The 25,601-nt window shown below is 47.6% G+C and overlaps 1 protein-coding gene across 2 annotated transcripts in view; it reads right to left on the reverse strand.

The window, feature by feature from the left end:
- The window catches only part of LOC144688881 (phospholipid-transporting ATPase IC-like), a 102,519-nt gene that overhangs the window by 48,518 nt on the left and 28,400 nt on the right, over positions 1-25,601 (reverse strand). For both annotated transcript variants that reach the window (XM_078555889.1, XM_078555890.1), the window contains exons 9-16: positions 24,630-24,712; positions 23,791-23,949; positions 18,210-18,298; positions 17,190-17,383; positions 15,799-16,007; positions 10,152-10,183; positions 8,637-8,793; positions 1,483-1,671 (exon numbers count right to left, since the gene is read on the reverse strand). In XM_078555889.1, the coding sequence (XP_078412015.1) occupies positions 1,483-1,671; positions 8,637-8,793; positions 10,152-10,183; positions 15,799-16,007; positions 17,190-17,383; positions 18,210-18,298; positions 23,791-23,949; positions 24,630-24,712 (1,112 nt within the window). The remainder of the gene's footprint in view (positions 1-1,482; positions 1,672-8,636; positions 8,794-10,151; positions 10,184-15,798; positions 16,008-17,189; positions 17,384-18,209; positions 18,299-23,790; positions 23,950-24,629; positions 24,713-25,601) is intronic.

Raw genomic sequence — 25,601 nt, forward strand, 5'->3', positions numbered from 1 at the left:
TATGTTTATATAAAAGTTTAATCTCATAGAACGTCATGGCTCCGTTTGGGTGGCCCAAATTTGGGAAGAGGTCCTGAGAGAGATGTTAGACCTCAGCTGTGCATAAGCAAAGCATTCAGACACCGTCCCTGGACCGGAGTAGCAGACAGTGTGCCTCTGGCTTGGGAGATGTGCGCCACCTGCCACATTGGACATTAGGTGCCAGTTTTACATGGTGTCAATTAATTTTTAGGCCAAATAGTCTGCTAGTTTATGGGACAGAAAACGTCAATGAAAGCCATTGGACTGCTGTGAAAAACCTACTGGTTCAGTAACACTTCAGGGAAGGCAACCTATCACCTTTATCGGGTCTGGCCTGTATGTCCTACAGACGTACACTGTATGGTTAATTCTCATTGCTCTCTAAAGTGGCCTAACAAGCCACTTAGTTAGAATCATGGAATCATTGAAATTTACATTGTGTCTTTGCCAGCCATAAAAGAGTTATCCAGCCTAATCCTACTTTCCAGTTCTTGGTCGGTATTCCTGTAGCTCACTGCATTTTAAGTGCATACCCAAGTGCTTTTTTAAATGCAGTGAGGGTTTCTGCTTCTACCACCCTTTCAGCCAGTTAGTTCCAGCCCCTAACCAACATTTGGGTGAAAAACTTCTTTTGAACTCCACTCTATGCCTCCTACCATTTGCTTGAAATCTATGCTCCCTGGTTATTGACCCATCTTCTGAGAGAAATAGTTCCTTCCACTCTATCATAAATTTCCACACTTGAATTAAATCACACCTCAAAGAAAACAAACCCGGCATAGATAATCTTTTCTCATTACCGAAATTTTCCAGTTCTAGGCAACATCCTCATGAATTCCCTCTGTACTCTTTCTATTGTGGTCACATCCCTAAACATGTGAGTTGCCTGGGCAGTTAGGGATGGATAATAAACCTTGCCACCCTTGCCCACATCTCAAGAACAAATTTAGAAACGCGTTCAAAATTTATCTGCCGATGTCTCCAACAGGAGGAACTAGGCTCATGTCGCAGAATAATCAGACAGTATGATCGGAAAAGCAAGCACAGTGCTGAGATGGGCGATGGGATTGGCAGAGGAATGAAAGGACGTCTCCTGCCTATCTTCGTGGCTGCACAGTGAAGAAAAGACAGGATGCAAAATCAAAAAAAGTCAAGAAATAACTTCACCTTACAGATAAAGACCTTCTATTACGCAGCAAATGGTAATGACCTGGAACTTGCTGTGCACAAGAGGCTGGTAGAAGCAGAGACGATCAATGATTTCAAAAAGAAACTGGATGGGAGCTTTAGGGAAATAAACTTACAGGATTACAGGGATAGAATAGTGGAATGGGACTGACTGGATAGCTCTACAGAGAGACGGCATGGACTCCATGGGCTGAATGGCCTCCTTCTGTGCCATGTGACTCTAGAAGTGGGAGTGTATATTATTTTTTAATTGTCTTTTGTTAGCTTACTTACAGATAATGGACATCCTCTTTCGGCAGCTGTTAAAGTCCAGTATTGCCAGCACTGTGTACGTTCTCTGCACTCCCAGCTCACTAACGGTGATGGTGTTCTGTGTACGTGACAAAAACACGTAGCCAAAATTTCTTGCCGCAGTGACCAGAGCCTCTTCATCTGGGGAAGCGGCTTGGTATGCAAGCTGACCTTGAAGGAAGGAAAATAAGAAACGTTCAACGTCCAAATATGGCCTGGAATAGAGTAGGAAATTCTGTCAAATATACTTTTGAGTTTCCACTGAACACAGCTGAACTAATGGCATACCAGGATGATACCGAGTGTTCTTGAGTCATATGACTAACTATGTCCAGTACTGATCTCTGCTCGTATTCTCATTCTTTTCTTTACAAAAAGTAAAATCAGGGAAAATTGTGATGGTGAATCCATGCCATTGTTTTCTGAATCATGCCATAGGTTACCCTGTTCTATTTGCTTGAGGGAGGAGCAACTTCAATAAATGCAAAATAAGGTTAGGCAACTGCAATAGATATGACTAATTTTAACAAACATTAGGGCCTGGATTTTCACCAGGTCGGACTGCCTCAGGAGCCCGCGGGTGGTCCCAATTCCGGGATTCCTGATCCCATTCCGGGGTTGTCTGAATTTTCGGGAATGCCTTTAAAGGGTGCGGGCTGATTCCTGTCAAAAGCCCGCATCCAGCACTCCCAACCTAGTCAGCTCCATTGCGGAGACAGGCATCTCCCACTCCTCCACAATTCTCATGCAGTCCGGCCAGTTTTTAAAGAGTTGTGGTTTACGGCTCCTCAGAGGAGTCATGAACCCTGGTCTTCATGAGGTGACCTTTTAAAGGGTAAGTTCAAAATGTCCTCTCCCTGCCCCCTATTCCAAGATATGCCCTTTCACCCATCCCATATGGCACCTCATGCCCCCTTTGCCGCCTATGGCCATTAACGCCCATTAACCCACAATACACTGTCTGGAATCAATGAAGCTATAGTGAATAGTTATGCAAAGAAAAAAAGCTTTTAAAAAAGTAATTCATTCATAACTTTATCCTATGTTGAAAAAAGTCATTTCACTACAAGCTCATAGAAATGTCAATCATTCAGGCCCTTTAAGTATCAAAAACCACAAACACTTGAAACCACTTAACTCGTGTAAACAAACATTGTGAAATTGGCAGCAGAGAACAGAGAGCCTGAGCCATCAATGAACAATGTTTTCTCTGGGGCACAGGTATTTTATCGGATGTATTGTATTGAACATGGGAAAACAACAACAAAGTGTTTGAAGGATGCTGAAGTGCAGATGGGGCCCAGTTATTTCAACAAGCTTAATGGTTGCCTGGGCTCTCAGCCAAGCCCCATTTTGTATGCTTGACTGACAGCCCAGACATCCGATACAATACTTCACATTTTACAACATTATACTACATCTGAAGATTTTTGCATACTCTCTCAACTTATCTATATCCGTCTGCAAACTCCTTATGTCTTCTCACAACAAACTTTCCTACCTTTCCTTGTGTCATTTGCAAATTTAGTCTTCCCATGTACATTCATTTCTATGCCTATATTTGCTTTACTATTTATTAAAGTGATTTTTTTTTTGTCAGCCATTGCGTTAACCTGATACAGAGGATATAAGAAACATTCCAGCAGTAGCTATAAATCAAGAGGTGGTGGGGAGAGAGGAACTTGGTGAAATTACAATCACAAGGGATGCGGTCCTGAGCAAACTGATGGAGCTGCAGCTGACAAGTCTCCAGGCCCAGATGGACTTCATCCTCGGGTCTTAAAAGAGGTGGTTAATGAGGTAGTAGATGCATTGGTGTTAATTTTCCAAATTCTCTAGCTTCTAGAAAAGTTCCATCAGACTGGAAAGTAGCAAATACAGCACCTCTATTCAAGGAGGGAGAGAGGCAGAAAACTATAGGCCAGGTAGCTTGACGTCTGTCGTGGGGAAGGTGTTAGAGTTGATCATTAAAGAGGTTATAGCTGGGCACCTAGAAAAATACAAGGTAATTGGGAAGAGTCAGCATGGTTTTATGAAAAGGAAGTCATGTTTAAACAATTTATTAGAGTTCTTTGAAGGAGTAACATGTGCAGTGGATAAAGGGGAGCCTGTAGATGTACTGTACTCGGGTTTCCAGAAGGCATTGGATAAGGTGCCACCCCAAAGGTTATTACAGAAAATAAAAGCGCATGGTATAGTGGGTAATATATTTGCCTGGATAGAGGATTGGCTGGCTGGCAGAAAACAGAGAGTATGTATAAATGGATCTTTGTCTGATTGGCAGAATTTGACTAATGGAGTCCTGCAGAGGCCTCAACTTTTTATAATTTACATAATTGATTCAGATGAGGGGAGCGAAGACTAAATTTGCAAATGATACAAGGAAAGGTAGGAAAGTTTGTTGTGAAGAAGACATAAGGAGTTTGCAGACGGATATAGATAAGTTGAGAGAGTATGCAAAAATCTTCAGATGTAGTATAATGCTGTAAAATGTGAAGATGTTCACTTTGGCAGGAAGAATAAAATAGTAGAGTATTACTTAAACTGAGAACAACTGCAGAATTCCGAGGTGTAGAGGGATCTAGGTGTTCTCTTGCATGAGTCACAAAACGTTAGTACAAAGGTACAGCAAGTAATCAAGAAGGCTAATGGAATGTTATCCTTTATTACGAGAGAATTGAACATAAAAGTAAGGATGTTATACTTTACTTATTCAGGGCATTGGTGAGACTGCATCTCAAATACTGTGTGCAGTTTTGGTCTGCTTATTTAAGAAGGGATGTAAATGTATTGGAGGTGGTTCAAAGGAGGTTTACTAGATTGATACTTGGAATGAGTGGGTTGTCTTATGAGGAAAGGTTGGACAGACTGGGCTTGTTTCCACTGGAGTTTAGAAGAGTGAGGGGTGACTTGATTGAAGTATACAAGATCCTGAATGGTCTTGACAAGGTGGACGTGGAAAGGATGTTTCCTCTTGTGGGTGAGTCCAGAACTAGGGGGCACTGTTTTAAAATTAGGGGTCACCCTTTTAGGACAGAGATGAGGAGAATTTTTTTCTCTCAGAGGGTTGTGCGACTTTGGAACTCTCTGCCTCAGAAGGTGGTGGAGGCGGGATCACTGAATATTTTTAAGGCGGAGATAGATAGATTCTTGTTAGGCAAGAGAATCAAAGGTTATTGGGGTAGATGGGAACGTAGAACTCGAAACACAAACAGATCAGCCATGGTCTTATTGAATGGCAGAGCAGGCTCAAGGGGCCGAATGGCCTACTTCTGCTCCTATTTTGTAAGTTTGTATGTTTTGGATAAATGATTTTGCCCCACTTGCGGCCACTAATACATTAAGTAGCTGCACCTTTTTAATCCTGGTGCACAGTCCTTTAGGGATTGATGAAAGGTACTATTTCCAGCCTGCCCTTGCTTGCAGGGGCCCATCTAGCCTGAGGGCTCACCTTGCAGATTAAATAAGGCACAACGTCTGCAAGCTCCACCAGGGTAGACCCCCACCTTCCAAACCCCAATTCAGGTCAGTGAAAGGTTTGCTCCATCACACCCTGTTACTTCAGCAACTGAAATAATACATACACCTGCTCACGATATCATTGGGGATAGCAACTGGGAGGAGTTTCAGAGCAGACAGTCTGTCAATGGTAGCTAGGAATCAAACTAAGATGCACAGTGATAAACTCACCAACCCTGTGTACTTCAACTCTCACACTGTTTAACCTGTGCCTGTTAGTCAGCTCTTTTGTGAAGGGATAAGTTGGTTTAACTTTCCCAAGTGGGCAGCAACTGGGGAGATGGTAGCACAGTGGTAATGTCACTGGACTAGTAAACCAAAGGCCCAGGCTAATTCTCTGGGGACAAGGGTTTGAATCTCACCATGGCAACCGGTGAAATTTGAAATGAGTTAAGATGACCTTGGAATTACAAAGCTAGGATCAGCAATGATGACTATCATTGACTGTTGTTAAAAACCCATCTCACTCACTTCAGGGAAGGAAATCTGCTGGTCTTGCCTACATGTGACTCCAGACACGCAGCAATATATATGGTTGAGTCTGAAATGGCCTAACAAGTTACTCAGTTCAAGGGCAATTAGGTATAGGCAACAAATGCTAGCTTTGCCAGTGATGCCCACATCCCCTGAAAGAATAAAAGGAAAAAAAAATGCATTTGTCTTGCACATTTAACATAGTAAAAAGTCCTAAGGCATTTCACAGGGGATTATCACACAATTGACACTCAACCACATAAAGTAATTGAGGCAGACAAGCAAAAGCTTGATCAAAGAGTTAGGTTTTAAGAATTGACTTAAAGGAGGAAAGAGAGGTAAGGAGATGGAGAGGTTTAGGGCAGGAATTCCAGAGCTTAAGCCCTAGTCAGCTGAAGGTATGGCTATCAGTGGTGGAGTCTGATTGTCTGTAATGACCATATTGAAATGATTGTAATATTCATTGATTGTATTGATGCACCTTGTGATCCATGTGTAAAAGTTGAATCTGATTGTACTTTTGTGATGGTGATTTTGAAATGGTTTGGAATGTTCTTCCAGATATTTTATGAATAAAGTATATTTTTCAAAAAAAAAAATCAGTGGTGGAGTAAAGGGAATTGGGAGTGTGTGAGGTCAGGTCACTGTGTTGTGGTTTACTGGTATTGAAACTATTTGAGGAGTATCCTTCACACTTGAATTCTGCGTGGGAGTAAATTTGCACCCCCAAAGCTAAATTTAATGAGCAGAAACTTGTGAAGTGACCTGAATTCCCAATACGTATTCCTATTGATGAGGCTGTGTTGCTGGAGGTGAAATTTCTCTCCAAGGTAAATTATCATTTTCAGTTGCGTGCTTGTCTTCACTCCTCACCCCAATGGCAATGTTTTCTTCACTTCCTCTGAAAGGCTTTCAAAACTATCTAAATGTTTTAAAGAGAAGTTCTTTCTCTGACTTTAAAAGTTTGTGTGTGGCTTTATCTTTGTTTCTCTAATCCATTTTTGCCCACATATTTTTATTTCAGTTTTCCTACGTTTTGGCTTTGTTTGAGTGTTGCTTTTTTTTTAAAAAAAGCATTTCAAATATTTGCTGTCTTTATTTGAGTACTTCCTCAGTATAGTGTCTCTGGGCAGGATTTTATGTTGGCAACAGGGGTCTCATCCACCAACTGTAGGGCTGGTGAGAGTCCCGCATCCCCTCCATTGGGGAAGGCCCAACAGTGTCAGGTGTTCTCCAGGGTTTAGGACACTGAGGGTGGAATTCTCATCTCCCCCTCCCCCCACTAAGAGCCACCAGCCAATCAACAAACAAAAGCTCTCCATTGTCGTCAGTGCCACTGGGGGAGGGGTGGCAGCCGGTGATAAAATGCCCAGAGAGACGCCTAGGATCGACGAGGGACTTAAGCCACAGGTGAGTGAGGGCAGGAAGGGGTTCTCCAGGAATGGGCTGTCAGCAGCAGGGGAGGTCGGAGGATAGGTAGGGGGTTAGGCCCCTTCCAAATGCCAGCTCCCTCAATCACACACGGAGTCCCCTTGAATGAGGGACTTCACCTGGAAGCCTGCAAGCTAATATAACAAGGTTTGCATTTCGGGCTCCCTGCCTGGCGACTTCCCCACCCGCTGCTTGTTGAACACCAACGACAGCGGGATTAATTACCCACTTAAGGGCCTCAATTAGCCTGCGGGCAGGAAGGAAAGAATTCATCTAACTTTTCCACTCGCACTTCCTGTCTACAAAATCTACAAGATCTACCTCTGGTCGTCATTTTTTGTGACATTTTTACGTCAACTTTTTCCACGATGAATTCTCGTGTCCCCCTTTATAATAACTTGTCAGTTTCACTGAGGAAGCTCCTCCCACTGTGCACTCACCCCGGTGAACCCTGGGCCATTGCTGACAGGTGGGGAGACAGGGCTCCTGACTGGGAAATCAAGAAATGAGCATTAAAACATTCCTTAACTGGTTTTTTAATTGCCTTAATAAGTTACCCAGCAGACCCAAGGAGGTTCCTAGCTTGCCTTTAATTGTGTCCCACAGAAGCAAGGGCAGGGTGATGTTGGAATCCCAAATTGATGTCGATTTCAGGGGATTTAACTCCCGCATGTATGCAAACCCACCTCCCCTTGCCTGGAGGCATTACAAATACGTCCAACCAACGTATTTGTAATGCCTGCACCCTGGCCCCTGCTTAAAGTAGTGTCCACATTTGAACTACCAGTTTGTCTACAGTTTCTAACCAAGCTCCCTTTCTGAAACTGTGGCCACCTGGGATCACAGCGATGAGGATTTGAAAGCGAATTTGTGAGGGCCGGTCGTACAAACGCACTTTCCTGATGTGGAGCCTTGCCCAACAGCAACACCTATCAGAAAACGATAGCAATGGACCAGAATTCGCTGATTACACGATCCCAGTAACTGAGGCTCCGTGCTGAGGTGTGCATCTGAATTTATCTTCCCTATTCTGTAAATTTTAAAATCTTAATGGTAACTTTCCAACAGTTTGTAAACTTTAAGTGATGGAAATGCTACATCACATGTGCTACTCACAATAAGAGATTGTGGTGGAAGGATTAATCCAGGCCGGTCTCTTGCTTAAAACTGGTTTATTTCCAAAACAACTCCTCAGTGCCAGCAGCTTCCACACAAAGTGTTCCAGCTGTACCTTTTGATTCTATTCAGTTGGGATAATTAATGCCCATCGCCTGTTTAACTAGCAATTGGTTTTAACAAAATGATTGCCATATTAACACATGAACAGAAGGCAGCTCACCACTACCTTCTCAAGGGCAACCAGGGATGGGCAATAAATGCTGGCCCAACCAGCGGAGCCCACATCTCATGAATGAATAAAAAATGAAATAATAAAAATAAAAGCATCTTTGTGTCAAAGGATTTCTTTTTCTCAATGGTAAAATTGCTATCAAAATTCACTTCACTTTATTACATTCAGAGCATTTCCACTTACACATGATTATAATCAAGGCAACCTCGCAGTCCTTGCTGGAGTACAAAGAACTAACTTACGCAAAAATTAAGAAAGCCTATTTATTATTGAAGAAATATTCTGTCTGCGTTTCAAGCCGTATTCTGCATAAACATCATTAAAAGCCAACATTTTCTAAATGAAGACAATTCAGGCTCACCATTTTTCTCCTGCACCATTACCGTGTGACAAACAGCCAGTAATTTAAAGAATTCATGGACTCCAGGGTCATCTCCTGACCGAATGAGCTCCAAAAACGAACAGTCATAAAACTTCAGCTTTCCATCAGCGAATGTGTTCCAGCTAAAGTCAACCGCCTGAAAATATTCCAGTGATTTTCTCAGTGAGGGGTAAGACGGTTTGCACAATAATTGGTGAACACGGCATTTAACACTGGTTGAAGCACAGAATTGTTGAACAGAAACTGAAATACGTTAAACGACAGTTGATATTGGGGGGCTGGTTAGCTCAGTTGGCGAGCGTGTGGTCCAGAATAATGCCAACAGCGTGGGTTTGATTCCTGTTCCGGCTGAGGTAGAGCTGAAACCTACCTCCTTCCCCTGTCTCTGAGGGTGGAAGGCAATGGCAAACCACCACTGATAAAAACTAACAAGGAAACAGCTCAGGATAAAGTATCAGTGTGGACAATAGCAAAGGACCTGTCTTTGGGCAGAGCACTCATGACATAACAATGATGATTCCACCTTCAACACTGATGAAATATCACTTCTGACCTATTCAAAACACGAGAGTGAATTAAATTTCCTATAGACACAGGAATGGGAGGAGGCCATTTAGTCCCTCGAACCTGTTCTGCCATTCAATGAGATTGTGGTTGACCTGCAGCCTAACTTGATATTCCCACCTTCACCTTATATCCCTTAATACCATTGGTTAACAAATATCTATCAATCTCAGATTTAAAATTAACATTAAGTAAAATGAAAACAAGCCATTTTCTATACTTTTTAACAAAGGTGTGTATTCCAGAAAATGCCTATTGTTAGTTCAGTATTTTTAAGCCATTTCATTGTTATTTGATTACCTGGATCTCTCTCTCTTCAGGTCCTGTGGCAAAAGAGAGCATTGGCGACCATGGACTTCTCTATGGTTATGTTTGGCAATGTACTGCAGTGGTTTATCATTGCCTTCTGTGGGATCTGGCTGACCAGGAGACACTTGTGGCCTGCATTAGACATATTGGAAGGATTTGCAGGTTGATGATCAACCTGTTTGGCCACATTATGAATGTACCTTCCTTGACCATCAAGTCCCCGGAGTGGGATTCGAACCCGGAGCTTCTAGGCTCAGAGGTAGGGAAGCTTGCTCTGCACCACAAAACATCTCACCTTGTAGCCAACACGGCTAAACATTCATAACCCTCCAGGTTACAAATCAAACTCCGCGTGATAAAACACATGAAATATACACTGTCAGTTGTAATTTGTGCTACGAGTGGTTCTTGAGGCGATGATGCTAATCTTTGGGCAGCCCAGTTAACGTTCTGTGACAAAAAGCAAACATGGAGAGGGGCCCTGTCTACCTTCCAGCAATAATTTGTAGGTCAGTAAGCAGTACTTAATAAGCGCAAGGTTTTAACTGAACCTCAAAATTCAAGGACTGCCAAAATCATCAACTGATTCCTGCCAAATAATGTTGATTAAAAAGCACTTACCTTCGCTTTATTGACATCATCAAATTGATTGCCTGAAAGTCACAAAGAATTCAACTTTTAGCTTATAAAATACAGAATATTTTTGATCAAAGATTTCTTCTACAATCCACAATGACATAATCTTCTTCTTCACTCTCTGCCAGAAGGCAGGTTTGTCCTACAGAGCCATGATCTCCACCACGGGTAGGACGAGGAGACAGGTCGTGAATTCAACCCCATTGGATTGGGGATCGAACCCCATGCTTGCTGGTACCAGTGTGGTTCACACCAGCCATCCAGCCAACTAAACCCCCGCCCCCCAAAAGAGCCCTGGTTTCTGTAGCAACCTGCACTTTTACATGCATGTTGTAATCTGGAGCTATGGATAGTGATGGCAGAGGCTCCGATTTTCTTTCCATCACATGTCTGACCAGGAATCTCTCCCATTCTTACCGCCTGTCACTGGCGTGTGTTGGAAGGATTTACCAGCTTATTCAGCCTGTTTGACCATATTATGAACACACCCTCCTTGGCCATCAAGTCTTGGAGTGGGACTTGAACCCAGAGCTTCTGGCTCGGAGGTAGGGACGTTACCCAATCTGCCAAAAGACCTCAGGATGATACTATTATGTCTAGAAAAGAAATGACATTTGGCCCTTAAACCCTTTGCCCCTATAGACCACATTCGGCCTATCCTAGTGACTGTTGCTCCAGCTACTTAATGTCTTAATGTATTGGGTGTAATTCCAGAAAATGTTCTTATAACTTCCACTATTTAGAGCTGAATGGCTTCTTTCCTTAGCTGGCAGTTGAAGATGCCTAGCTATTATTTTCCATCTAATATCTGATCACCTCAGAGTTTTCTTAATCCCAACATCTTCAATCCCATTTCCAGATGGTTATTTACCAGGTTCTTTCTTTATGTTTATGTTGTACCTAACCAGCTAATAAACACCTTGGGCTGAATTTTCTATTTGGTGGGGGGGTAGAGCGGGGACAGGCACGGACCTTATTGCCGCCCGCGATGGGGTCCATGTCACCATTTTCCGCGGGCGGGCCAGTTAAAGCCTGCCCAGCGTAATGCCCGACTCTCGAGGACTGTGGCAGTGGGCAGGTGGCGGTGGGAGTGCATTGTCCACCGGGTCCAATGGTGACCCGGCCGCCTGTTTATCAGAAGCGCTGGCAGCCTTTACAAGGCTGTTCACAATGGCAAGTGGAAGGGTCACCAGAGGGTAGGGCGAGGGGACCAGCGTGCCCCTCGTTTCTCAGATGACTGCCTCGAGGAGATGGCAGCACGGTGGGAGGTGTTGGTCCCCCAGGACGGGAGGAGGAGGCCCCCCCCCACATGACGAAACGTGCCTGGGAGGAGGTGGCGGAGGTGGTGAGCTCCCGCGATGTGGTGCGAGGCACCTGGATCCTGTGTCACAAGCACTTCAACGATTTGTTGCGTTCAGGAAGGGTGAGGACCATATCGGCAGAGGTCATGTAACCCAGCAGGTCGGCTTACCCCACCTGCTGCATACCCCTCCCTGCACCCCCACCTAAGTCTGAGTGTAGGGACTGCAGTGAATCATTGACAGTATTTGTCCTTTGCTGGGTGGACATGCAGATATTGCCCATGCCGAGCTCACCCTGAGAGGGTGATGAAGAGATGGTTTTTTTCCCTGCAGCATGTGTTACACTGAGTCCCACATGACTGGTTTGGGGGTAACCTGGAGGAGCTGCACCTGGGCGCAGGGCTGGAACTCCAGGGCATATCCTAGTCAGGGTGATGAGATGCTGGGAGGGGAGCTTCAAGGTGGCGTGGCAACGAACCATCTGCTGTCCTCTGCGCTCCACGTGCTTGTGCCTCCTGGCTATGGAAGGATAGACCATGTGGTGAGCTGTGGGGAGGATGCAGAAATGCTTCAGTGTGATTTGGACAAGCTGAGTGAGTGGGCAAATGCATGGCAGATGCAATATAATGTGGATGAATGTGAGGTTATCCACTTTGGTAGCAAAAACAGGAAGACAGATTATCTGAATGGCTATAAATTGAGAGAGGGGAATGTGCAACGAGACCTGGGTGTCCTCTTACACCAGTCGCTGAAGGTAAGCATGCAGGTGCAGTGGTGGTAAAGAAGGCAAATGGTATGTTGGCCTTCATAGCGAGAGGATTTGAGTACAGGAACAGGGATGTCTTGCTGCAATTGTACAGGGCCTTGGTGAGACCACACCTGGAATATTGTGTGCAGTTTTGGTCTCCTTATCTGAGGAAGGATGTACTTGCTATAGAGGGAGTGCAGTGAAGGTTTACCAGACTGATTCCTGGGATGGCGGGACTGACAAATGAGGGGAGATTGAGTCGATTAGGATTATATTCACTGGAGTTCAGAAGAATGAGGGGGGATCTCATAGAAACCTATAAAATTCTAACAGGACTAGACAGGGTAGATGCAGGAAGGATGTTCCCGATGGTGGGGGAGTCCAGAACCAGGGGTCACAGTCTGAGGATATGGGGTAGACCATTTAGGACTGAGATGAGGAGAAATTTCTTCACCCAGAGAGTGGTGAGCCTGTGGAATTCGCTACCACAGAAAGTAGTTGAGACCAAAACATTGCATGTTTTCAAGAAGGAGTTAGATACAGCTCCTGGGGCGAAAGGGATCAAAGTCTTTGGGGAGAAAGTGGGAGCAGGCTATTGATTTGGATGATCAGCCATGATCATAATGAATGATGGAGCAGGCTCGAAGGGCCGAATGGCCTACTCCTGCTCCTAGTTTCTATGTTCCTAATGTGATGTAGGCAGCGTGTGTCCTGGGGGGGTGGGGGGGTGTGGAACTGGCCAAGCATCCTTGCCTAAGTGTTTGGCAGCAGCGGGGTGAGGAGACACTGGAGCCCTGATATGTCCCACTCTGGTTGGGGTGGGCCGTGCGCGAACAGAGTCCATGTGCAATTTGCCCTAATCAATGCTTTTTTCTCATTTTCAGGAGAAGAATGTTCATAACGTGGCAGAGCGGGTGAGGACTGGCGGCGGCCAGGCGCAGATCGCCATTCTTAGCCACTTCGAGCAGGAGGTCCTGGATCTGCAGAGGCGCCAGGCACCCAGGTTCACTGGTGTTGGTGAGGCTGGGGTGCCACGGGCAGGTATGTTTGCCCAGCAGCGAGGTCAGCATTGTTCTCCCAACAGCCATGGCAGTGCTGAATGTTCAGTGATTGAAGTTTGCAACATGGCTTGACCATTGCGTATGGAAGGATGAGCGCATAATGATCCAGGGGACAGGGATGCACATTGTCATCGTCTCCACGTTAACTGATCCAATGTCCTTGTTCTTCCTTTCAGCATCATCGGAGCAGGGCCGGGAGGAGGAGCAGCAGAAGCCCCCTCTCACACCTGAGGGCCCTGAAGTCCCACCAGCGTCACACCATCTCTGCCGGGCAGGCACCAGCACAGATACTGGCACCTCGGTGGGAATTAGAACATCGGCTAGTGTCCCCGGGCACAGCGATGAGGGCACTTCACAGTCGCTGGAGGAGCTGGCAGAGACAGAGAGTGCCCATGGCGCCAGCAGTCGGAGGACTGCAGGGGCCCAGGCACATGCTCAGTTGGTGCCTGATGATGTGCCTCTGGAGTCGTCCATGATGCAGCAAGTGCAGGAAATGCGGCCGGGTGTGCGGGAGCGTCTGGGGGAGATACATGAGGCTATGCTTGGCTTAGTCTCCATGGTGGAGGAGTCTACATGGACTGTCGCTGAAGCAATGAGCCACGTGTCCAAGTGCCGTGCGTCCTCCATGGAGAGAGTGGTGACTCTCATGGAGAGGCTCCTCCAGGAGACCCATCAGGGCTTCCTGAGGATGCGCTCTGACCAGCAAGCCCTCACATCAGCATTGACCTCAGCTGGTCAGTGCCAGTGTGGGAGATGGTCTGGGCACCAAGTTTCCCAGCTCGGTGCTCATCTATCCACGGTGAGCAGGGAGGTCCGAAGTGACCTAACGTCGGCGCAGTAGCTGCCTGGCATCTCTGTGGGCTCCTCTCAGGGCGCTCCGGATGAGGGCAGCAGCTCCTCCGCCCCTCTGCCAGTGACCGTTGCATCCGATGAGGCTGCGATGACTGAGGAGATGCCAACTGTGGAACTGGCAGCTCCCTCCCAGGCGGGGCCAGTACAGGCTCCACGGGCCAGAGGACGCCCACCAAGGTCATTGTGGCCAACAGGACAGCAGAGTCAGCAGGCTGGCTCAGATGCCAGTCCCAGCGAGGGGGCAGCACCAAGATGTAGCACCCAGAAACATAAACAAAATGCACCTTAGGCACAGCACGGGTTTATCACTGGGGCTTTTGTGTTGGCCCGAGATGAGGTCCTTATGATTTGCTTTGTCTGGTAACACTATTGTCTTTAATTTGTAATAAGTTGCTTTGTTTGATACATTAAATCCAGAGATGTCACCATGGCTGAGGGTGTCTCTTTTCTTCTGCATGTGTACGTTTTCCGAAACTGTAATGAGTGCTGTGTGGGACACTCAGCTTTATTAACAAGGCCCTTAGTGACTGTTCCTAACCTGGCAGGTTTTGCACTTAGGTATTGAGTATGGAGCCTACAGCCCAGGCTTGTCCTGGAGGTCTATCTGTGGTGTGTTAGCTGAAGGTTCGTTGGATTAAAGCCTCCCAGGTGTCCCTGCCTCCCTGGAGTGTGCCCGGGTCAGCGTCTACCCCCTCAGCATTTCCCTGTGCGTGCTCATCCTCGGACTCACTGCTGGACTCATCGTGTACAGCCGCAGACACTGCGTCTACATCTTCATCGTCCACAGCGTCCCCGCTTTCCAGCGCAAGATTGTGGAGAGTGCAGCATGTAACCACTATCACCGAGACACGATCTGGGGGGTACTGGAGTGCCCATTGCGCCTGTGCGCTGACCCGAAGATCGCACGGGCACCAAAAAATCGGCGTCGATTGAAGACTAAAAGGCCTTAAGTGGCCCGTTAATTAATGGTGGGCACATGTCGGACATCATCACCTGCCCACCCAGCGAAATATCGCGATGGCGCGCGGTGAAGTCAGGACACTCGCCCAAACATCACCCTGCGTCATTTTACACGCGGACGTACAGGGTCCTGCCTCCACACACCAAAGGGAAAACTCAGCCCCTTGTGTTTTGCGTCAGAGTGTCTGCTTTATCAGATTAACTATTCTGTCGCACAATTTGAAGTTTGTAGAACCTTTACTGTGCATAAATTAGCTGCCAGATTGCCGACAACACCATAGCTGAACTGTGGAAATAATTCACAGGCTGTAAAGTGCTTCAGGATGTCCTGAGGATACGCGAGACATTATAAAAGTGCTCCCTCGCTCATTGGCCGTGATATGTCCCATTGCTAAATGGGAGCAGGAGTTTCTTTTCCAGGCAGTTTCTGGAAAAGGCTTGTTAATTTTGCACATACATATAGTTCTGTGAAGATTGGCAAGAGTTTGTATCCCTAATCCCTCCAAATCTGTGGCACCTTCACAAGTAAAACTAAAATGAAATTGCAAATCATCACAAATGTCTTTTGCAGTTAAAGCCCTTTGGAAAATAGTTTACCCTCTATCCTTAACCCTTTAACTGTTTCCACTGAAGAGTATACCACTGATCAGAGTTCTGAAAAACGGAACAGTTGTTTCTTATTGGTTAAATATTAACAATCTAACAATTACCATAGATCTGTCCAGCGATGCTGCATTTCTTAAAGGCCATGATGTTTTGGGTCAGAGTGCCTGTCTTATCGGAGAAAATGTACTTTATTTGACCGAGCTCTTCATTCAGGGTCGTTGTTCTTGCTTTGGCCGGACTGTCTCTCGCAGCACAGTACATTTTTATATCCCAGTTGATGAAAAAGCTCTGGGCCACGTGGAGGAATTCAAAACTAGAAAATAAAAATGCCTGTCATTACCTGATGTGTTGCTGAGAAGTTTGCTTGTAAAGGTCTGTGAACACAGTCAGAATTACAATAAGTTACATCAGCTCGGTGAAGTCACTGCACTAATTACATTAACACTAACCATTGTAAAAGGAAAGAAGCAATGGCATTTATTAACACTACTTTGCAATGTAGTGTGATTAAGAGTTGCCACGCTTTTCAGTCAAATACAAGATCCACTAAAATATTTAAAATAAGTGTCTGCCGCAGAGCAATGATTAATTATTGATTCGATGGTTCCCAGGCTACGGTGAACAAGGCAGTTCTTACAATATGTACTATTCTGTGTAGCTACTTGCTTTCCAGAGGCGATGTGTTTAGTGGTAAGGGAACAATTGCATACCATGGAAAATCTGATCATTTCAGAACTTTCTCGATCCTGCCACCTAGGTTTGCTTCCCAGCTCGCTCGCCAGAGGGCAGAGTAAACATCATCGTTCTCCTCAGCAATAGTTCCAACATCCATGGCCATTTGCTTTAAGTTAATAAAATAGCTCCCTCTCCTGGACCTCAAAATAATTAACACACGACATTACTCTCCCAGTTTGGCCTCACTCTGCAATTTGACTCATCCCAAGTCGATATTGATCAGTGCATTGACACAACTGTGGGCTTTAATTGCTGCAACATTAGCTGCTGGGAGAACAGCCTTTGACAAGAAGAAAACATGAATGTTTAGCTTGACGACAGGGAGACTCTACGTTTGGAGATGGGTGGTGTAGATACATGTCCTGTACGTATTTCAGAGCCTTAACATGCACTAATCTGCCTAACATCTCTTTCCAGGAGGGCCAGGCTTGGATTATGTTTTAAAGTGTCTGATTCCACTAATTATTCATACAGCTGCCTTCTCTTTCACAACTTATTGTTTTAAATTGCATTACTATCAAAAACTATAAATAATAGAATACACCTATTGTTTTCCAATATGTTATAACCGTTGGCTTTCCCTTGCATTCTGCATTATGAGGAAATCAGTAGAATTTTTGACCTGCAGCCCATGGAGAGTTTTCTCTTTGCATTATAAATCTTCAGGAAGAAGGTAAAGGGGAAACCATTCTGAACAGCTGCATATTTCAGAGTTTGCAAGTTTATGTGTAGCTTTACAGATGGATAACGAGTTGCTTACGTAACATAAAGTGACATTGGCAGTATCGAGTTCAGAATAATAACATATCCCCAGAAGGAAAGAAAGCCTTGATATCCTGGACTGTGGTTTCCAAACCAAATGTCGAGATACGGAATTTTATTTCCAAATTTCACACTCCAGACAGCACTTCCAACAGCAAGGCAGAATGATAAAACAGCAACAATCAAGAGGACCTGGAAAAGCATTAAATAAATTTGCAGTTCATCATTCAGTTACATTCCACTTTACAGGTATTGTTACAGTCACCTCCTGCCCCAATAGCCTGTTTTGGCAGTTTTGGACACTAAGCCCAGTGCTTACACAAGTCAAATAGTAAAAAATATATACTTTTAGATAGCACCTTCCCTACCCTCAGGACATCTTTAAGTACTTCCTGGACAATAATGTACTTTTTTAAAAAGTGTAATCAGCTTTGTATTTGAGGCAAGTTTCTAATGAACACAAATTGGAATTGCAACATGTGCACAATACAATGAAAAGGCTGTGTGTGCATGTTCTTAGTTAGTGTTTCTTCTTCCCCTCAGTGCACAATTCCTGTATATCAATTTAAGTCACATCCTTATTACACAAGTTTAATTACATTACTGGAGGGTAATGTATGAAAGGTCATTGATCTGAAACGTCAGCACTGCTTCACTCCCCACAGATGATACCAGACCTGCTGAGTGTTTCTAACATTTTCCTGCTTTTAATTTTAGTTCCTGGCAGTTGCCGAATCTAATATGGAAACTGGAGCTGCACTTTCTACGCGGCTTAGCGAGTGGGTAAGAGATAGGAAACAGAGAGTCGGGATAAAGGGAACATTCTCCGAGTGGTGGGAGGTGACGTGTGGTGGTCCCAGGGAACCATACTGGAGCCTCAGCTTCTCGCAATACCTACTAATGACTAATGAATGGAGAGTTATAAGCGCGCAGATGACACGAAGATAGGAGGCATGGAAAGTTACAAAGGGACATAACGGGCAAAGTGAGAGAGCCAGCGGCAAGTGATGGAACGTACCAGAAGCACCACACGATTCATGAGGCGCTCGATTCTGGTTTTCTTCAGGATATATCTCCCACTGTTCTTCATTATTTTTGTATCCACCCCTGAAAATTAATTGAAATATAAAACAAGTCAAAATTTGTGCCCCCGGAGTGTCAATATGCTAACATCAGCTGTAAACTTATGGGAGGGGGGGATAGTAATTTTGGCTTTGGAAGACACAGTAAGTCCTTGCTTAAAGTGGCCTTTGCATTCCTGAAAACCATGACTTTAAGTGAAGCAACTTTAAGTGAATCATAGGTTCCCATAGGAATCAATGTTAAAGCCAGAGTTAAGTTCCTTTGGACATTTCTTGCCCAGATAAAATGACGCATATGTTGAAATACTGTACCATACATGTACAGCACTGTGCATTCCATTCAAAATAAAATACATCACTAAATACAAAAGAAATCAATGTGTCAGCTGTGGCTCAGTTCATAGCACCCTCGCCTTTGAATCAGAGGGTTGTGGGTTCATGTCCCACTCCCGGAAAACCAAGAACTGTGATTGTACTCAAAGAGTTGCAATCTGTGACTGTTGATAACTCGAAAGAGTATAAAACAATACACTCACCAGACTCCATCTAGTGACAGAAGTTGGTCGGTGCAGTTATCAGCTGAACTATCGGCACTGACCAACTTCTGCCACTAGATGGAGGCAATGACTTCACTGGGAGTTCAGCACTGGCGAAGCCAGGAGCGGAGAATGGCAGCAGCCAACTGAGCAGCCAGGGGAAGAAGAACAGGCACTGGGGCCTCAGGCAAGAATAGAGGGCAGAGGGTGAGACCCCCGGGGGTGGGGGGGAAAGGGCGAGAGGCGATGTGGGGGGTGGGGTGTGAGGCGAGGGCTGGGAGCAAGGGTGGCAGCAGGGGGGGGCAAGAGGCACTCAGGGAGAGAGCGGAAGCGCTGGGGAAAGGGAGCAGGCAGGAGAAGGGGAATGGGAAGGGGAGCAGGCAGGGGAAGGGGAATGGGAAGGGGAGCAGGCAGGGGAAGGGGAGCAGGCAGGGGAAGGGGAATGGGAAGGGGAGCAGGCAGGGGAAGGGGAATGGGAGCAGGCAGGGGAAGGGGAATGGGAAGGGGAGCAGGCAGGGGAAGGGGAATGGGAGCAGGCAGGGGAAGGGGAATGGGAGCAGGCAGGGGAAGGGGAATGGGAAGGGGAGCAGGCAGGGGAAGGGGAATGGGAAGGGGAGCAGGCAGGGGAAGGGGAGCAGGCAGGGGAAGGGGAGCAGGCAGGGGAAGGGGAACAGGCAGGGGAAGGGAAGGGGAGCAGGCAGGGGAAGGGGAACAGGCAGGGGAAGGGAAGGGGAGCAGGCAGGGGAAGGGGAGCAGGCAGGGGAAGGGGAACAGGCAGGGGAAGGGGAACAGGCAGGGGAAGGGAAGGGGAGCAGGCAGGGGCAGGGGGAAGGGGGAAGGGAAGGGGAGCAGGCAGGGGCAGGGGGAAGGGGAAGGGGAGCAGGCAGGGGAAGGGGAGCAGGCAGGGGAAGGGGAAGAGGAGCAGGCAGGGGAAAGGGAAGGGGAAGGGGAACAGGCAGGGGAAGGGAAGGGGAGCAGGCAGGGGAAGGGAAGGGGCAGGGGGAAGGGGCAGGGGAAGGGGGAAGTCTGGCAAACACTGAACAAAACTGACACTAATTTATTAACAATGTTGAAGCGAAACAATGTTAAAGGAGGCGACATTAAGCGGGGACTTACTGTCGTGTAAAGCAGCCACTTGCTTAACCTCTCTCCAGGTTTTCATCTGTATTGATCTTAATGGTAATAATAATCTGAAGAGATGTAAAATGGGCTGTGCTGCACTATGTCCCTCCCAACCCAGTCAGAATGACCGCACTCGTTCACTCAGTCTGTCCCATCCCAGCACAGGGCCACACACCAGTTCCCCATCCCTCTTCCTGCTCACACACACGCTCAGCTAATCCAATCTCCCGGGAGAAGCAGTAGCCTTGGGGCTGGGTCCTCCGCTCTCGGGATTCTCCGCTCCCGGGATTCTCCACTCCCGCCCACAGCGGGCCTGGTGGTGAGGGCGAAGTTGGTTTTGTGTCGTAAAAGCAGGCCGGCCGCAATCGGCCGACTTCAATGCCGGTCGGTGTTTCCCACTGCATCATGTCCTGAACGGGATTCGAATACATTTGAATTTCCCGAGTGATCGTTATGTGTGCAGCTTGCCGGAGTCACGCCCCCAACACTGGATCAAAAGGCCACACTCACACCAAATTAGACCGGCCTGATTGACAGGGGAGTAGGGGTGACGTGCGCCTGGCGTGTTGCACTTCACTCGTGGCTTTGAGGCACGTTCGTCTACCTGACATCGCGCAGGCACTTGCTGCTCCTCCAACTCCGCGCCCGGCTTGACAGGCAGGACCACAGCCAATTCACGGGGGTGGTTTGAGAGCTGTGTTGCCAGGCCAGCCTGAAGGTGGGGGTGGGGTGAAATGTGCTGGAGGTCAAAGGCTTCCCGGGGGTGGGGAGAAGCCTAACGCTGGTGAGCAAGGGGCAGCAGGGCCCCCTCCAGACCCTGAGGATGAGATTCACAGAACCGCTGAGGGCAGGCGGCTCTCCAGACCGAGGGTGTACAGAAGAGGCGTGTCATTCCTGCAGGTGGGCGAGAGACAGTGCCATCGATGCCTCCGCATGCACACGGATCTGGTGGTTCACATCGACCACGCTCTCCAGGAGTGGACACCGTGGGTCCTGCGAGCACATCCTTTGCCAGTGGCTCTGAAAGTCACTGCGCTTAACTTCTAGGCAAGTGGCTATTTCCAGGGCTCCACTGGAGATCTCTGTGGGATCACACAAGCTTCCACACACAAGTGCATGCAGGAGGTAACAGACGCCCTCATCGCCAAGGCCCATAATTACGGGCACTTCACTAGAGATCAAGCTGCCCAGGATGGCAAAGCACTGGACTTTGCAGCTATTTCTGGATACCCACAGGTGTAGGATGCCATAGGCTGCACTCGTGTGGCTGTACGAGCTCCCTGGAAAGAGCCCATGCAATACATCAACAGGAAAGGGTTCCACTCACTCAGTGTACAGCTGGTCTGCAAAACATGTGCAGGTTTGCGCTAGATATCCAGGATGTTGCCATGACTCCTACATCTTGAGTCAGTTGCAGATCCCAGGCATCTTCGAGGGCACAGACCACATCCAGCAGAGTCTGAAACATCACAATGCACTCACTGTATCGCTGTCTGAAGGATCAGGTGACACAGGCTCCACACTTGGTGGGAAGCCGCCAGTCTCACTGTCACCACAGGCACGGGTCCCAGTCCTCTCCTGCAAACTCCACAGCCTGCTCCTCATAGCGAGTGAGGACCTTGATATCCAGCATCCGTCACCAACACTGGTACAGGATCGCTCCCTCTATAATCGAATCCCTTTATTATCACCAATCACATTCTCTCAAAGCCTAACCTTTCCAATGCCAGGCCTCAGCTGTCTAAATCTGTCCTGGTAACTAAGGGCAGGGGTTTTAACTCAGGGTGGGGTTTGGGCAAGTGGGAGCCTGGGCAGGAGGTAAAATCTCCCCAGCTCAGCAGCGTGTGGCTCGGGGGAGGTGAACTCCTGGGCCTCGTGCATATCGACTCAGTCAGGCTCCCACCTAAAACTAACCAGGAAGAGGCACCTGGTCAGAAGGTTGGAGCCACAGTCCCAGGACATACCCAGGATTAGGAGCTTGCCATGGGAGGGAGGGCCCCGAGGTTAAACTCCTGCTCATTCTGTCATAAAATCACAGGGAACACACCCACGCCTCTGTCAGCCGACCTGCAGCCATTCAGTTACCACCCCAGCGTCATCGCGCACACGCGCAATACTTCAGTCAGTGGATGTGTGTGGGAGTCAGCAGAATGCCCACTGACAATTAACAGGCCTATTGAGGCCATTAAAGTTGTAACTAAATGAAAATTTTCACAACCTTAGGGTTGGAGGGTAGCTGAAAAGGCCGGGCGGCCTTTGGATTGTTTGCAAAACCTCATCCACGGGCGGGATGAGGCTTCAATCAGTGATTTTAAAAAATTTTTTTAAATGTTCAAACTAATCTGTAACCTGATCATGTGACAGGTGAGGGGACATGTTACTAACGTTTTTAAATTCCTTATTTTTTATCTTCAAAAAGCTCCAGCTCCCTGAGGCAGCTCTGTACCCCAGGGAGCTCTGTCCCTCAGGGGGCTCTGTACCCCAGGGGGCTCTGTGTCTCAGGGGGCTCTGTACCCCAGGGGGCTCTGTACCCCAGGGAGCTCTGTACCCCAGGGAGCTCTGTACCCCAGGAGGCTCTGTACCCCAGGGAGCTCTGTACCCCAGGGAGCTCTGTACCCCAGGAGGCTCTGTACCCCAGGGAGCTCTGTGTCTCAGGGGGCTCTGTACCCCAGGGGGCTCTGTACCCCAGGGAGCTCTGTGTCTCAGGGGGCTCTGTACCCCAGGGAGCTCTGTACCCCAGGGAGCTCTGTGTCTCAGGGGGCTCTGTACCCCAGGGGGCTCTGTGTCTCAGGGGGCTCTGTACCCCAGGGGGCTCTGTACCCCTGGGAGCTCTGTGTCTCAGGGGGCTCTGTACCCCAGGGGGCTCTGTACCCCAGGGAGCTCTGTGCCTCAGAGGGCTCTGTGTCTCAGGGAGCTCTGTGTCTCAGGGGGCTCTGTGTCTCAGGGAGCTCTGTGTCTCAGGGGGCTCTGTACCCCAGGGGGCTCTGTACCCCTGGGAGCTCTGTGTCTCAGGGGGCTCTGTACCCCAGGGGGCTCTGTACCCCTGGGAGCTCTGTGTCTCAGGGGGCTCTGTACCCCAGGGGGCTCTGTACCCCTGGGAGCTCTGTGTCTCAGGGGGCTCTGTACCCCAGGGGGCTCTGTACCCCAGGGAGCTCTGTGCCTCAGAGGGCTCTGTGTCTCAGGGAGCTCTGTGTCTCAGGGGGCTCTGTACACCAGGGGGCTCTGTACCCCAGGGAGCTCTGTACCCCAGAGAGCTCTGTACCCCACAGGGCTCTGTACCCCTGGGAGCTCTGTGTCTCAGGCGACTCTGTGCCTCAGGCGACTCTGTGCCTCAGGCGACTCTGTGTCTCAGAGGGCTCTGTGCCTCAGGCGACTCTGTGCCTCAGGCGACTCTGTGTCTCAGAGGGCTCTGTGCCTCAGAGGGCTCTGTGTCTCAGAGGGCTCTGTGCCTCAGAGGGCTCTGTGTCTCAGAGGGCTCTGTGCCTCAGAGGGCTCTGTGCCTCAGCCTGCTCTGTGCCTCAGGCGACTCTGTACCTCAGGGGGCTCTGTGTCTCAGGGGGCTCTGTGCCTCAGGGAGTTTTTACTGCACACACTCGCACACATTCGCGAAGTTCCACACTCGCCCTCTCCCACCCCTCCCAGCCCCCACACACAGTGCGCGATTCACGCTGGCCACTAATTGGCCAGCCAGTATGAAATAGTGGTCGTGGCCCAGCCCAATCGCAGGCGGCGATTCGATTCACGGCCGCTCCCACTCACCCCAATAACCCGCCCACCGACCGGAAAACCCTGGTCACTGTGTCCGACTTGAAGCCCTATATTCTGACTGCAACACATCATTATGCCTTGTTCCACTTACCTGCAAATATAACCACCCCATAGCACTTCTCCGTATTTCGTATTCTACAACCTCGGAGTAACATCTGCTCATTGTCAAGTGAGAATTCCTGTCCTTTCCAAAATAGTGTGCCTGTAAACGAGTGCAGGTCACAGTTTGGCTTTTCACAGATTACTGTACCTGTGGAGACAAGGTGCATTTATTTAAAGGCTGGCGGTAATGAAGCACCTCGCTTTAAGAAAGCAGGCCCGGCCGGTTGAGGATCCACGGACACGGGAGTAAGGTCTACCCAGGCGGAGCTTCCCCCAAAATCTTGAAATTTAGTGTGAGATTGAATTTAAATTATTTAGCTATTTAAATGTGGGTTTAGCTTCCTTCACCCTCAAAATCGTAACTCATAAAATTGGGCAAATGGAGACTCAGGTGCATAAGGGCAGGCACCTGATGTTCATCGGCACAACGTTGCTCCCAAGGCCCCACATACTGGTTTAGAGAAGCCTTAGAATAATAGGATTTCAAAATAGATAGGCCCCCATGACAAGCAACTATAGTCCAAGATCTTACAGGTTAACAGAGATTTTAATTTCAAATTTCACCCATTTATTTAAACATTAGGGAACTTTGGGTTTACAGATATAATACAGTACGTTCCTTGTCATTCCCAAATCAACATCAGTTTATCCTCTGCAACACAAGGCAATACTCATGGTTAAACAGGAGATTATAAATTGAGAATTTATGGAACGAGGAAAGACCCTCGAAGTCCGTCAATCCTGTTCTGCTGCAGACCGTGTTCTATTGAAAACTTTCCAAACCAGTTAAACTCGGGCGATGGTTCTGCAGCCGTGGTTAACACTCACCATTAAACTGTGCCAGTTGGTCCATGGTGTTCACCTCATTGTGTGTGGCACTCAGTGCTTGTCTGTATTTAAGGTTGGTTTCACTGAAAGCAAAATTGTTTCCTGTTATAAAGCTGTTTAATTGATCAGTCAATATTTCAGTGAATGCTGTCAGGCTGCACAAACTGGTGAAAACCTAGTGCCACTGATAGGCCTTGTCATTGGAGATCAACAGATATTCCAGGCACTATGATATTTTTGTTCAAAGAGTTAACATAAAAGTAGATGGAGAGATGGCACAGTTATTCACTATAGCAGAATATGAATTCGCAGGACTACACTACAGCCCGGTACACACAGGTTAGACTCCGTCTGCACCAACAGTTTCCAGTGTTGGTAACACCACTGGAGACAATACCAAGCAAAAACCGGTAACCTTCCAGTGGGACTGTCTTCCCTTAAAAGGCAGTGGAAGCAGAGCCTTTGAATATTTTTAAGAGAGAGCTCGATCGATTTGATTAACAAGGGGGCAAAAGGTTATCGGGGGTAGGCAGAAATGTGGGGTTGAGGTTACATTCAGATCAGCCTTGATCTTATTGAATGGAGGAGCAGGCTCGAGGGGCCGAATGGCCTACTCCTGCTCCACAAGACCATAAGACATGCCAGCAGAAGTAGGCCATTCGGCCCATCGAGTCTGCTCTGCCATTCAGTGAGATCATGGCTGATCTGATAATCCTCAATCCACTTTCCTGCCTTTTCCCCATAACCCTTGATTCCCTTACTGATTAAAAATCTGTCTATCTCAGCCTTGAATATACTTAATGAACCAGCCTCTACAGCCCTCTGTGGTAAAGAATTCCACAGATTCACTACCCTCTGAGAGAAGAAATTCTTCCTCATCTCTGTTTTAAATAGGCAACTCCTTACTGTGAGATTATGCCCTCTGGTCCTAGGCTCTTCCACAAGGGAAACAACCTCTCAGCATCTACCCTG

The sequence above is a fragment of the Cetorhinus maximus genome, chromosome 13 (assembly GCF_964194155.1).
Source record: "Cetorhinus maximus chromosome 13, sCetMax3.hap1.1, whole genome shotgun sequence".
Taxonomy (NCBI): Eukaryota; Metazoa; Chordata; class Chondrichthyes; order Lamniformes; family Cetorhinidae; genus Cetorhinus; species Cetorhinus maximus.